Here is a 12,173-nt window from a genome sequence, read left to right on the forward strand (position 1 = left end):
TAGTAGTTTGGTGCTGTATGAGACATTTTACTGCACAAGAAAATGATTTCACGTTGGGCTTAGAGGGCAAACGGTACTATTTGACTTGATGTGTATGTGACCTGGCTGGTGGGGACGGGAGAAGAAGTCTATCTGTGACCATGCGTGCTGTGCTGAAGACGCTTCCTTCACCTCGCTGAACTGAACTGCTGCTGCAGCGCATCTGGTGTTAAAGGAAGAGAGAGGTCGGGTGTGTGTGAGGTGGTGGCGCATTACAGGGCATTGTTTTTAATCGCTCAGGTTTTCAAAAGATCATTTCAACCGACCTCAGTAAAATGTTAATAATATTAATAATAATAATAATAATAATAATAATTACACACACACACACACATATATTTTCTGTACAAAATATATATATATATATATATATATATATATATATATATATATATATATATATATATATATATATATATATATATATATATATACATATATATGATCATATTGAATTGATAAGCAAACATAGCACTTCCGAAATCGGCAATTTCAATGACACAGTGGCCGTCTGTGGCGTCATAGAGGCCAAATTGCGTTCCAATCATACGAACGTTCATGTTATTCAGTTATTGCTAAGCGGGACGTGAAGCAGGACATAGTGCTATCTACATTCACGTCTACATTTACCAGATCCTACATTACCCAGTGGATTTAATTGGGTGAGTATTTAACGATGGTTTCAATCGTTTTCATATTTTGCGGTAAAATAAAGTTACTGCCGTTCGCTACAGCTTGCGTTGAACACTGTCAGAGCTAGCCATACGTTCTTGTGAAAAATATGTAGATAGATAGGCCTATTAAGTTAATATGCCCCGACAGTGAGGCACAGGCATGTGAGTGGAGGAACTGTGTTGGAAGGTGCAGTTGCTCCACCACCAACCACACGAAGCAGGCTCAGCAGAAGTGCTGCTCAGTCTGAAATCTGGCACTGACCTCTTGGCCTTTAACCCCATGGCAGTTGGAGCGTTTCACCAGCATGAGGAAAAAGAAGGTGAAGGAGAAGCCCAGTGTCCCGAGCCACAGACACTCATCTGCTGCCCAGTACAAGATCTCCGGCATGCCCACCTTAATGGACCACCCCGATGGGTACATCCTGGAGCTCTTCGAGCCGATGCTGGTGAGGGAAGGGCGTGTGTGTGTGTGTGTGTGTGTGTGTGTGTGTGTGTGTGTGTGTGTGTGTGTGTGTGTGTGTGTGTGTGTGACAATAACAATAGGGAGGTAAAACAGCTAACTGACATATGTGGAAAGATCAAAGAAACCCAGGGGGTGACCCAAGGGAAAAGCAAAAAAATAAAAAAAACTCTTCTCTCTCTCTCTCTTACACACACACACATACACACACTTTCTGGCTCTTTCCGTTGGTTCTCTCTCGTTTATCTTCTCCCTGTCTCTCCAGGTTGATCTGAATCTGAATGCGGAGAAGCAGCAGCCTCTGAGAGAGAAGGACATCTCAATCAAGAGAGAGATGGTCTCTCAGTACCTCCGTACCTCCAATGCTGTAAGGAGCGTGCACACACACCTCCACCTTTATTCCATGTGAACTCTAGCAGATGTTGATCTGATGTAGAACCTGCTGCCCCCTTGTGGTGAACGTGCAGGTGAATTGTGTGTACGCGGTGACTGACATAGGGTGTAGTTCCAGATTGAGCCTGGGTGACTGAAGGGTTTGTTCTGGGCTGGGTTACAAAAACTGAAGTGCTATAATCTCATGAAACCTGTACCAGCTTACAAGCTGGATGTGCTTGCTAGAATACCTGACAAGGTCATCTCAAAAGCACAGGGGTAGTCAATCGTCTCTAAAGGATCTAACATTGTATATGGCTTCGTGTCTGCATAGGCAGCATTTTGGGTCATTAACATGTAAACCCTAATATGAAGACTGTTGATTTTTAGATACCTTAAATTTCTACCAAGTTATCTAATTTTAGCCAGATTCTAAGGTGATAATTTTTATAATCATTTTCATAATAATTTCTCATGCAGGTAGTCATCATAACATTTTCGATGTGTTAACACTCCCATTGCTCTATATTCTCAGACTGTTGTGGCCAGCTAGTTTACTAACGTCTCAGCTCAGTTGGCCAACAGTTAACTGGTAATCTTGTCAACTCCAGCATTGGCCACAGGAATCCAACTCTATCTTTTATTTTATTTTTGTATAATATTGCATAAATAACATGCAGAATGCTCAGATATAGATGGATAACAGGCTGAAATAGGCATATATGATGACCTGTGTATGTGTGTGTGTGTGTGTGTGTGTGTGTGTGTGTGTGTGTGTGTGTGTGTGTGTGTGTGCATGCACACAGGGAAGGAGTCAGAAGGAGAGCTCCAGGTCTGCTATGATGTACATCCAGGAGCTGAAGACTGAACCCCGAGACACACAGCTGCTGTCCTGCCTCGAATCTCTGCGTGTCTCCCTTAACAACAACCCCGTCAGGTAAAATCCATACACACGGAGTATGTCGCACCCTCACACACGCGTGGCCCATCTCCTGGTGCCCCGCACGCGGTCCGTGTTAACTGTGGCACTGCTGTCTTCTAGCTGGGTGCAGACGTTTGGAGAAGAGGGGTTGGAGCTGCTGCTCAGCTTCCTGAGGATACTTCAAGAAGAGAAAGAGGAATATACGTAAGGCCCAAGTGTACATGCACACACACTGTTGGTAATTAGCGGTTCATGATGATGGGTAGTGTGTGCTGTTTCTGGATGGCTCACTGACTCTGTCTCCATCTGTGTGTGCCAGCAGCAGCAGCGTGGGCGTGAAGTGTCAGCATGAGATCATCCGCTGCCTAAAAGCCTTCATGAACAACGAGGTGAGGGAGTCTGGGGCTCCAACCCCACCGATCACAGATCACAACCCGCCGCTAGTGTTCAGTCTCGTACGGTAGGGGGCCAGGCAGTATTAATGTTCAGTCTTGTACGGTAGGGGCCCGTATTAGTGTTCAGTTTCGTACGGTAGGGGCCTGTATTGGTGTTCAGTCTCGTATGGTAGGGGCCCGTATTAGTGTTCAGTCTCGTACGGTAGGGGCCCGTATTAGTGTTCAGTCTCGTATGGTAGGGGGCCAGGCAGTATTAGTGTTCAGTCTCGAATGGTAGGGGCCCGTATTAGTGTTTAGTCTCGTACGGTAGGGGCCCGTATTAGTGTTCAGTCTCGTATGGTAGGGGGCCAGGCAGTATTAGTGTTCAGTCTCGTACAGTAGGGGCCCGTATTAGTGTTCAGTCTCGTATGGTAGGGGGCCAGGCAGTATTAGTGTTCAGTCTCGTATGGTAGGGGGCCAGGCAGTATTAGTGTTCAGTCTCGTACAGTAGGGGCCCGTATTAGTGTTCAGTCTCGTACGGTAGGGGCCCGTATTAGTGTTCAGTCTCGTACGGTAGGGGCCCGTATTAGTGTTCAGTCTCGTACGGTAGGGGGCCAGACAGTATTAGTGTTCAGTCTCGTATGGTAGGGGGCCAGACAGTATTAGTGTTCAGTCTCGTACAGTAGGAGGCCAGACAGTATTAGTGTTCAGTCTCGTATGGTAGGGGGCCAGACAGTATTAGTGTTCAGTCTCGTATGGTAGGGGGCCAGACAGTATTAGTGTTCAGTCTCGTACAGTGGGTCATCAGTTTTAGTGTTCAGTCTCGTACGGTAGGGGCCTGTATTGGTGTTCAGTCTCGTACGGTAGGGGCCTGTATTAGTGGTCAGTCTCGTACGGTAGGGACCTGTATTAGTGTTCAGTCTCGTACGGTAGGGGCCTGTATTAGTGTTCAGTCTTGTACGGTAGGGGCCTGTATTGGTGTTCAGTCTCGTACGGTAGGGGCCTGTATTAGTGGTCAGTCTCGTACGGTAGGGGCCTGTATTAGTGTTCAGTCTCGTACGGTAGGGGCCTGTATTAGTGTTCAGTCTCGTACGGTAGGGGCCTGTATTAGTGTTCAGTCTGTGCTGCTGTGTTTCAGTTCGGTCTGAAAGCCATGCTGGCCTCAGCCGATGGGATCGCCCTCCTGGTCCGAGCTGCCAACCCTCTCATCCCAGACATGATGGTGGACGCTGTCAGACTGCTGTCGGCCATCTGTATCCTGGAGCACACCGACAACTTGTGAGTGTGTGTGTGTGTGTGTGTGTGAGAGAGAGAGAGAGAGAGATATGGTTAACATTGCTAACTTTTATAGTGTCTCCCAGTATACCTTTTACTTTCCGTGTTGTGTGTTAGCTGTGTGTGTGTGAAGGCAGGCATCTGCATGCATGTGAGTTCGTTCAACTTTGTATGTGCCTTGTATTTCAGTCATGAGCGTGTGCTGGAGTCCATAACTGAGCTTGGTGTGGAGAGGGAGATGGAGAGATTCCAGCCCCTGCTGTCGGGCATGCAGAAGACCAACATCCCTCTCAAAGTAACACACACACACACAAACACACAGACACACACACACACACACACACACACACACACATACACACACACACACACACACACACACACACACACACACACACACAAACACACACACACACACACACACACACACACACACACACACATACACACACACACATACACACACACACACACACACACACACACACACACACACACACACAACACACACCTGCATGTTTGTTTGCATGGCTTACATATCTTCCATAGACAGTCACCCTAGCAACTGGAGATGTCTTTTCTCTTTCCTCTGTGTTGAGGGTTTGCTATAGAGCGCTGAATTTGTTTTTTCCATTATGTGAGAATTGACTTACAATTTCCTTTTCGTGTGTGCGTGCGTCTCCCAGGGGGGCTGCATGCAGCTGATCAACGCCCTGATCATCAGAGGAGAGGAGTTGGACTTCAGGATCCACATACGCTCAGAGCTCATGAGACTGGGACTGAGGGACCTACTGGCTGTGAGTTGACCAACACAAGCACATACAAGTCTTGAGACAAAGCCATTCATTATAAGATCTTACAGACGCCTACGCAGATGCAAGGGCCTTGTGGATATGCTACATAAATAACAGATTGAGAAAATGAGCGCTAGTGTGAAGGCCATTAGCTAAGGGTTAGGGTCATTTACAAGGGCTTATACACACAGTGCATCAAGTTGTCTGTCAAAAGTTCCAGCTAGCCAGCCTTTATGATAATTGCTCACAAGTTTTTCTTTGGCATTTATTAATTTTTTTCTCACTTAAAGAAAACATGAGAAGAAAATAATATGTGTGTGTGTGTGTGTGTGTGTGTGTGTGTGTGTGTGTGTGTCCTGAGTAGGAGGTGAGGGTCATTGAGAACGAGGAGCTACGCGTGCAGCTGCAGGTCTTCGATGAGCAGGCCAACAAAGACTCTGAAGTCCTTCGCTCCCGTCTCTATGACATGCGCGTTGAGATGGAATATCCTTTCACCCGTGACTTCCCCCTCCACTGGGGCACCAACAGAGCTTCTATTACCCTACTATCTTAGTTTGCTATGTAGTAAAAAAGTTTTCAGGTGAAGCTTGAATTGTTATTGGTTTAGGCAGTAGCGTAGTTCTGCTCTTCAGCCACCAGGAGGTGCAAAGACACCTACTGAATTAATCATCTTTGTCTTAACATATAAATGGCTTATAATAGACGCTTATAATATACACTAATAGGTCACATAACAGGACATTGTCATGTAAAAGACGTCCGAACATTTCATGGCCATCTCTGACATGGTGCTGTTGCATGTGTGCATGAATCTGTGTGAAGATCCTTAACAGCGTGGTGTTTACTGACATATCGGAGGTGTTCCAGATGCTTCTGAACACACTGAAGGATTCTAAAGCAGAAGGTCACTTCCTGTCCCTCATGCAGCACCTGCTGCTGGTGCGCAACGACTGCATGATTAGGTATGACCTCTGACCCCTCACAGCGACCTTCCTTGAGACCTGTTTAGTCTGTTGGGATGGAAAAGAGAATGATGGGGTGTATGTGGAGACTGATGAGGGACCACATGGAAGTGCCAGGTGGAAGGATGAGGGAGAAATGGAAGAAGTGGTGATGAATGAGGAAGAGGAAGTGATACTGCCCAAGGCAGAGTGAAGCAGGGGGGCGGGGTCACGGGAGACCAATGAGCACTAGTGCTGCTGACTGACGGGGAGAGAGAGTGAGGTGGAGAAGAAAGGGGGGAGAGAGGGAGGCAGGGGGGAAGGGAGAGATGATGAGTGGAAAGAAGATCACAACATGGAGGGAGAGAAGTGCAGAGATTGATGGACAGAAGCATCACTGGCCGTCTTGAAATGTTCACTCACTCATGGTCTTCACAGAAACACAGGGATGGGCTTGTGTTAGTTTGGATGTGTTTTGTATAGGTTAGTTGTGTATTGTGTGTATATGTGAATTATTTGTATACGATTTGAGTTTCTTAAACCTAACGATAAGCTCAGGAACCAAAATGAACCATGAACACGTGAACCGCATGTTTTGTTTTGAACACTTGACCTTAGCAGGACGGTTCTGCTGGTCCTGATAAAGTAGCTTGCTGATCTTTTTCTGAGGGTTTTTCCTATATAGGACATTTTTATTCATATGGGGGCAGTCATGGCCTGGTGGTTAGGGAACTGGTCTTGTGACCGGAGGGTTGTGGGTTCGATCCCCAGGCCTGATGCCATGACTGAGGTGCCCCTGAGCAAAGCCCTTAACCCTCCATTGCTCACTTGTATAAAAATGAGATAAAAATGTAAGTCGCTCTGGATAAGGGCGTCTGCCAAATGCCATAAATGTAAATGTATTCTAAACATTCACAAACCAGCCCCCTCACACATTAGGTTGGGATCACACACACTTTCCCTCTGTGTGATTTCACTGAGGAAGCGAACAGGAGGAAGTGTGTATGTGTGAGAGAGAGTTGGGGGGCAGAGAGGGAGATTGTAAATGGTTTTAGGATGTCAGCCTAAAACCATACCTCCAATATTAATGATTATCTTCTTGTCTGTCTGTCTCTCTCTCTCTCTCTCTCTCTATCTCTCTCTCTCTCTCTCTCACACACACACACACACACCTCTCTCTCTCTCTCTCTCTCTCTCTCTCTCAGGCCACAGTACTATAAGGTTATTGATGAGTGTGTAGCTCAGATAGTCCTCCGCAGAAATGGCTGTGATCCTGACTTCAAATGCAGAAACATCCAAATGGACATTGAAGGACTTATTGGTAACACACACACACACCCAACAGCAGCACTTTTCTACATCACAATTTCTTCCTACACACACGTACACACGGGCTGCATTCTCGCAGTGCTGCAAATCCCGTTCTGTCCACAGTGTGGCAGTATAGAGTCCAGAGACATGGGTTCAAAGGGGGTGAGCAGCTATCTAGTACCTCAACACCTCCATTTTAGATGCAGTTTCTTACACAAAGATTGTGTCAAGACTTCACCACTGCATTTTGACACTGAACGCGTTTCCCTCAATGTTAGTGGAGTGTGTTGGTTGGACTGTTGGTGCCAGCCACTTCTCCTACTCTCCGCTCAGGTGACCAGCTCTGTGTTTGGCTGCCGAGCGTTCAGGTTTGTCTCATGTACTCAGCTGCTCATGTTTACAAACCAGCTGTTTGTCTTCCTTTGCTCTCATTTCTGGTGTCCCTTCTCCACGATGTGTGTGTGCCCAGGAGGATGAAGAACAGGCCTTCCTCATGCGTTCTCTCTGCCTCGGGCTCGCAGTGCCACCTGTGCTCACTCATTAACATATTCTCTCCTTAAGCTGCTCCTATTGGCTCTTCACCTCCAGAGCCTCCCTCCCCTTCCCCCCTGGGTCAAGCTGAAAATCTAGCACTTTCTCTGCCTTTTTTTAGATTTCTGTATTATATATTTAAAAAATCTTTGAATGCGGTTTATCACAGATTTAGATCTCAGATCTTTCCCCCTCTCTCTCTCTCTCTCTCTCTCTCTCTCTCTCTCTCTCTCCCTCTCTCTCTCTCTCTCTCTCTCTCTCTCTCTCTCTGTGTCTTTCACACACACACACACACACATCTTCTCTCACTAACTTTGTTTCCCCCTTCTCCTCTAGATAATATGGTGGATAAAACTAAAGTGGAGATCAGTGAGGCCAAGGTCATAGAGCTAGAGAAGAAGGTAAACACACACACACACACACACACGCACGCACGCACGCACGCACGCACGCACGCACGCACACACACACACACACACACACACACACACACACACACACACACACACACACACACACACACACGGCTTGCACATGCACATAGACATCTCACATTTCTAAGGTCACATGCTCACCCATCACATTTCAACACTGCTGAATATTTTACATATAATCAAACGTTCTCAGCATACCAGCTCTAAGCTCACATACACCCCCGGCACCACACACACACACACACACACACACACACACACACACAGACACACACACACACGCGCGCCCCGTGTGAGCTGGCAGATGTGTAATTTGTGAGGAGAGATGGGAGCAGACAGGAGATTTCCTCTTCCACTCTGTGACGGACTCTCTCCTAATCCCTCCCAGCAAGACTTCCTCTCTCACACTCTACAATTACACTCTGTGTGTGTGGGTGTGGAGTACAAAGGTAGGGGGTGTGGAGGTGTGGGTGTGTGTGTGTGTGTGGGGGGGGGGGTGTGGAGTACAGAGGTAGGGGGTGTGGGTGTGTATGTGTGTGTGTGTGTGTGTGTGTGTGTGGGTGTGGAGTACAGAGGTAGGGGGTGTGGAGGTGTGTGTGTGTGTGTGTGTGTGTGTGGAGTACAGAGGTAGGGGGTGTGGATGTGTGGGAACGAGTTGCAGGCAGAGAGAAGAACTACTGAGTTTAACACAAGCGCCTCCTCTCAACCTGCTGTTAATGTGGAACACACACCAGCAGCCTTCAGAGAGGCCTGTCAGCATCTGGACCCGTGCAGGAGCGAGAGGTGTTCTCAGTCCTGTCCTCTTCACCCTGGTGCCTGTGAACTGCTTCCTCCCACTGACGCACTTCAAACAGTGGCATGTGCTGGAGAAGCCAGCCAAGAGCTCCTGCGCTCTTCTTCCTCAATCTTGCTCCTTCTCTCGCGCACTCTGGTGCTCTACAACACACTCTGGTGCTCTGTCACACACTCTGGTGCTCTGCCACACACTCTGGTGCTCTGTCACACACTCTGGTGCTCTGCCACACACTCTGGTGCTCTGTCACACACTCTGGTGCTCTGCCACACACTCTGGTGCTCTGCCACACACTCTGGTGCTCTGCAACACACTCTGGTGCTCTGCCACACACTCTGGCTTTACCTCTGCCTTTTGCTCTCTCTCCTCGACGAGTCATTAGCAGGCTGGTCCTTTTTAATGAGCCCTGGCCACTTGGGGATGAATCAATGATGCGTCTAATGAGACATGGATTTAAACCCCATTCATGTCTCTCCAACTCCAGCCAGGACCTGTAATATCTACCTCCTCTCTCTCCACCCCTCTGTCTGTTCGACATTAACAGTTTTCCGTATAATGAGCATTGCTTGTAATGTGAATCTCTTTTGTTCTGCGTCCTTGAACTACATTTGGAAGTTGAAACTATTCCTTCTAAGAAACAACACTGTTGTTTGTGGTTCTCTCTAGGCATCTGTTTATCTGATTAGGTATTTGTTTAGGTAAGTATAATGTAGCTATCATGTAAAAGACTGTTACAAAAAATGTAACAGTAATGTAACGCTGCTGGTTTGCTGTCGTCTACATTTGATGTTGTGAAAGGGGTGAGTAGAGTGCTAACACAGCCATGTCTTCAGCAGGGGTTCACCACGACTTTCTTGGTTTCCCTCATGACCAGAGATGTAATAATTCTCCCTCTCCCCCTCCCCCTAACTGTCTCTCTGGCTATTTCTCTCTACATATATTTCAGATTGAGAAATTGTCTAAGGATCTCGAGGAAGCCAAGTCTGAACTCCTGACAAAAATCACAACAGCCCCCATACCTCCACCCCCTCCTCTACCAGGCATGCCTCCTCCACCTCCACTCTTACCTGGCCAAACAGCTTTGCCTATGGCCCCGCCTCCCCCGCCATTACCTGGCCAAGCCACGCCCCCACCTCCACCTCCGTTACCTGGCCAAGCAGCCATACCTCCACCCCCTCCTCTACCAGGGATGCCTCCCCCACCTCCACCTTTACCAGGGATGTCAGTACCCCCACCACCTCCACCTTTACCCGGGCAGGGAGGTATGATGCCCCCGCCGCCACCTCCTTTGCCCGGTGGTCCTGGCGTGCCTCCACCTCCACCTCCGCCCCCAGCATGTCCGGGTATGCCTCCGCCTCCACCAATCGGCATGCTTGGGATGCCTCCCCCTCCCCCCGGGGGGTTTGGAGGTTGGGCCCCCGCACCTCCACAGCTCCCCTTCGGCCTCCAGCCCAAGAAGGAGTACAAGCCTGAGGTGCAGCTCAAGCGAGTCAACTGGAGCAAGGTGCGTGTGTGTGCGTGTGTGTGTGCGTGTGTGGGTATGTGGGCGGGTCTATATGTGTATTACAGAAGTACAGGTCAGTCGGAATCCATATAACGGGTACGGCCGTATTGTGTAGCCGTAACTGTGTGTATGTCCAGGGACGTGGGGGTGTGTGTATGACACTCTGACATATTACATGTATGTGTATGAACCATGTGTGATTATTAGTCCTACAGCTTTTTCCTCCTCCTCTCTCTCTTGTTCTCTCGCTCGTTCTCTTGATGCAAGAGTTAAAACATCAAAACCTTCTACCTCCCCCTATAGCCTTAAGCTGTTCTTTAATGGCAGCAGATGAGTTCATCAGTCTGTCACTCTCTCTCTCTCTCTCCTCCTCTGTCTGTCTCCTCCTCTCCCTCTCTCTCTCCATGTGTCTCATTCAAACCATTAATGGCTTTTTTTGAAAATGTCATGGTTGGACAAACCAAGGAGGTGGGGGATCAGTCCTTGAAACAACCTGATTAAAGCTTCAAACATTTAACACTTGTCTAATTATCTGAAAATTAATCTGCAAGTGGAGAGAGAGACACAGAGAGGGGAGATTAGAGCGAGGAGAGAGAGAGGCGGAGAGGGGAGATTAGAGCGAGGAGAGACACACGGAGAGGGGAGATTAGAGCGAGGAGAGACACACGGAGTGGGGAGATTAGAGCGAGGAGAGAGAGAGGCGGAGAGGGGAGATTAGAGCGAGGAGAGACACACGGAGAGGGGAGATTAGAGCGAGGAGAGACACACGGAGTGGGGAGATTAGAGCGAGGAGAGAGAGAGGCGGAGTGGGGAGATTAGAGCGAGGAGAGACACACGGAGAGGGGAGATTAGTGCGAGGAGAGAGAGAGGTGGAGTGGGGAGATTAGAGCGAGGAGAGACACACGGAGAGGGGAGATTAGAGCGAGGAGAGACACACGGAGAGGGGAGATTAGTGCGAGGAGAGAGAGAGGTGGAGTGGGGAGATTAGAGCGAGGAGTGCTATCTCATCTGCTGTTTCCAGAGTGTATTGGATCTTTTGTCCCATTTTGGTCCTTTGTGCAGAGGAGCCATGATCGGCTTTAATAAGTTTCAGCCCCCTCTCCACACCCCACTTCAGCCCCTCTCACCATGACATTGGTGTGCAGTCTGTATGTGAGGTCGTGTCTGTGTTGGGCTCTAATCTCCTGCAGTTTTCAGGTGGTCCTCTCCTGCTCTCACTTCTAGGAGTCAGTGCTGCTATCCTGATCGTTTGTATGAGGGGACATGTACTCATTTGTGGGCTGTAGTGATGGACAGGCGTTGGGGGGTGTGCGGTTGGAGTGATGGTGTTGTGATGGTGTTGTGATGGTGTTGGCTGTAGATCAGGCCTGAGGATCTGTCTGAGAGCAGCATCTGGGTCAAGGCGAAGGAGGAACGCTTCGAGAGCAAAGAACTCTTCTCCAAACTCACTCTCACCTTCACTTCCCAGACCAAGAGTGAGTCATTACCTTTTGTGTGTGTATGTGTGTGTGTGTGTGTGTGTGTGTGTGTGCGTATGTACTAGTTTGTCTTGGTGGGCATGTTTTGTATGCCTCTTCTCAATATATCACCTCACATCCCCCTCTGTCTGATCTCCTCAGTAGATCACCTCACATCCCCCCTCTGTCTGATCATCTCCTCAGTAGATCACCTCACACCCCCCTCTGTCTGATCATCATCTCAGTAGATCACCTCACATCCCCCCTCTGTCTGATCATCTCCTCAGTAGAT

General features: G+C 48.4%; 1 protein-coding gene across 4 annotated transcripts in view; it reads left to right on the plus strand.

The window, feature by feature from the left end:
- The first annotated feature begins 567 nt into the window (after positions 1-567).
- LOC143528327 (protein diaphanous homolog 1-like) overlaps positions 568-12,173 on the plus strand; it is an 18,086-nt gene continuing 6,480 nt past the window's right edge. For 3 of the 4 annotated variants that reach the window (XM_077024023.1, XM_077024022.1, XM_077024024.1), the window contains exons 1-15: positions 568-701; positions 1,001-1,159; positions 1,439-1,540; positions 2,352-2,482; positions 2,588-2,671; positions 2,787-2,856; positions 3,980-4,119; positions 4,306-4,411; positions 4,803-4,913; positions 5,275-5,393; positions 5,756-5,872; positions 7,057-7,172; positions 8,030-8,094; positions 9,867-10,424; positions 11,785-11,899. In XM_077024023.1, the coding sequence (XP_076880138.1) occupies positions 1,019-1,159; positions 1,439-1,540; positions 2,352-2,482; positions 2,588-2,671; positions 2,787-2,856; positions 3,980-4,119; positions 4,306-4,411; positions 4,803-4,913; positions 5,275-5,393; positions 5,756-5,872; positions 7,057-7,172; positions 8,030-8,094; positions 9,867-10,424; positions 11,785-11,899 (1,975 nt within the window). In that variant the 5' untranslated portion in view covers positions 568-701; positions 1,001-1,018. The remainder of the gene's footprint in view (positions 702-1,000; positions 1,160-1,438; positions 1,541-2,351; positions 2,483-2,587; positions 2,672-2,786; positions 2,857-3,979; positions 4,120-4,305; positions 4,412-4,802; positions 4,914-5,274; positions 5,394-5,755; positions 5,873-7,056; positions 7,173-8,029; positions 8,095-9,866; positions 10,425-11,784; positions 11,900-12,173) is intronic. The other variant, XM_077024025.1, reaches the window with a different exon arrangement.

Source organism: Brachyhypopomus gauderio, chromosome 12 (genome assembly GCF_052324685.1).
Source record: "Brachyhypopomus gauderio isolate BG-103 chromosome 12, BGAUD_0.2, whole genome shotgun sequence".
In the NCBI taxonomy this organism is placed as follows: domain Eukaryota; kingdom Metazoa; phylum Chordata; class Actinopteri; order Gymnotiformes; family Hypopomidae; genus Brachyhypopomus; species Brachyhypopomus gauderio.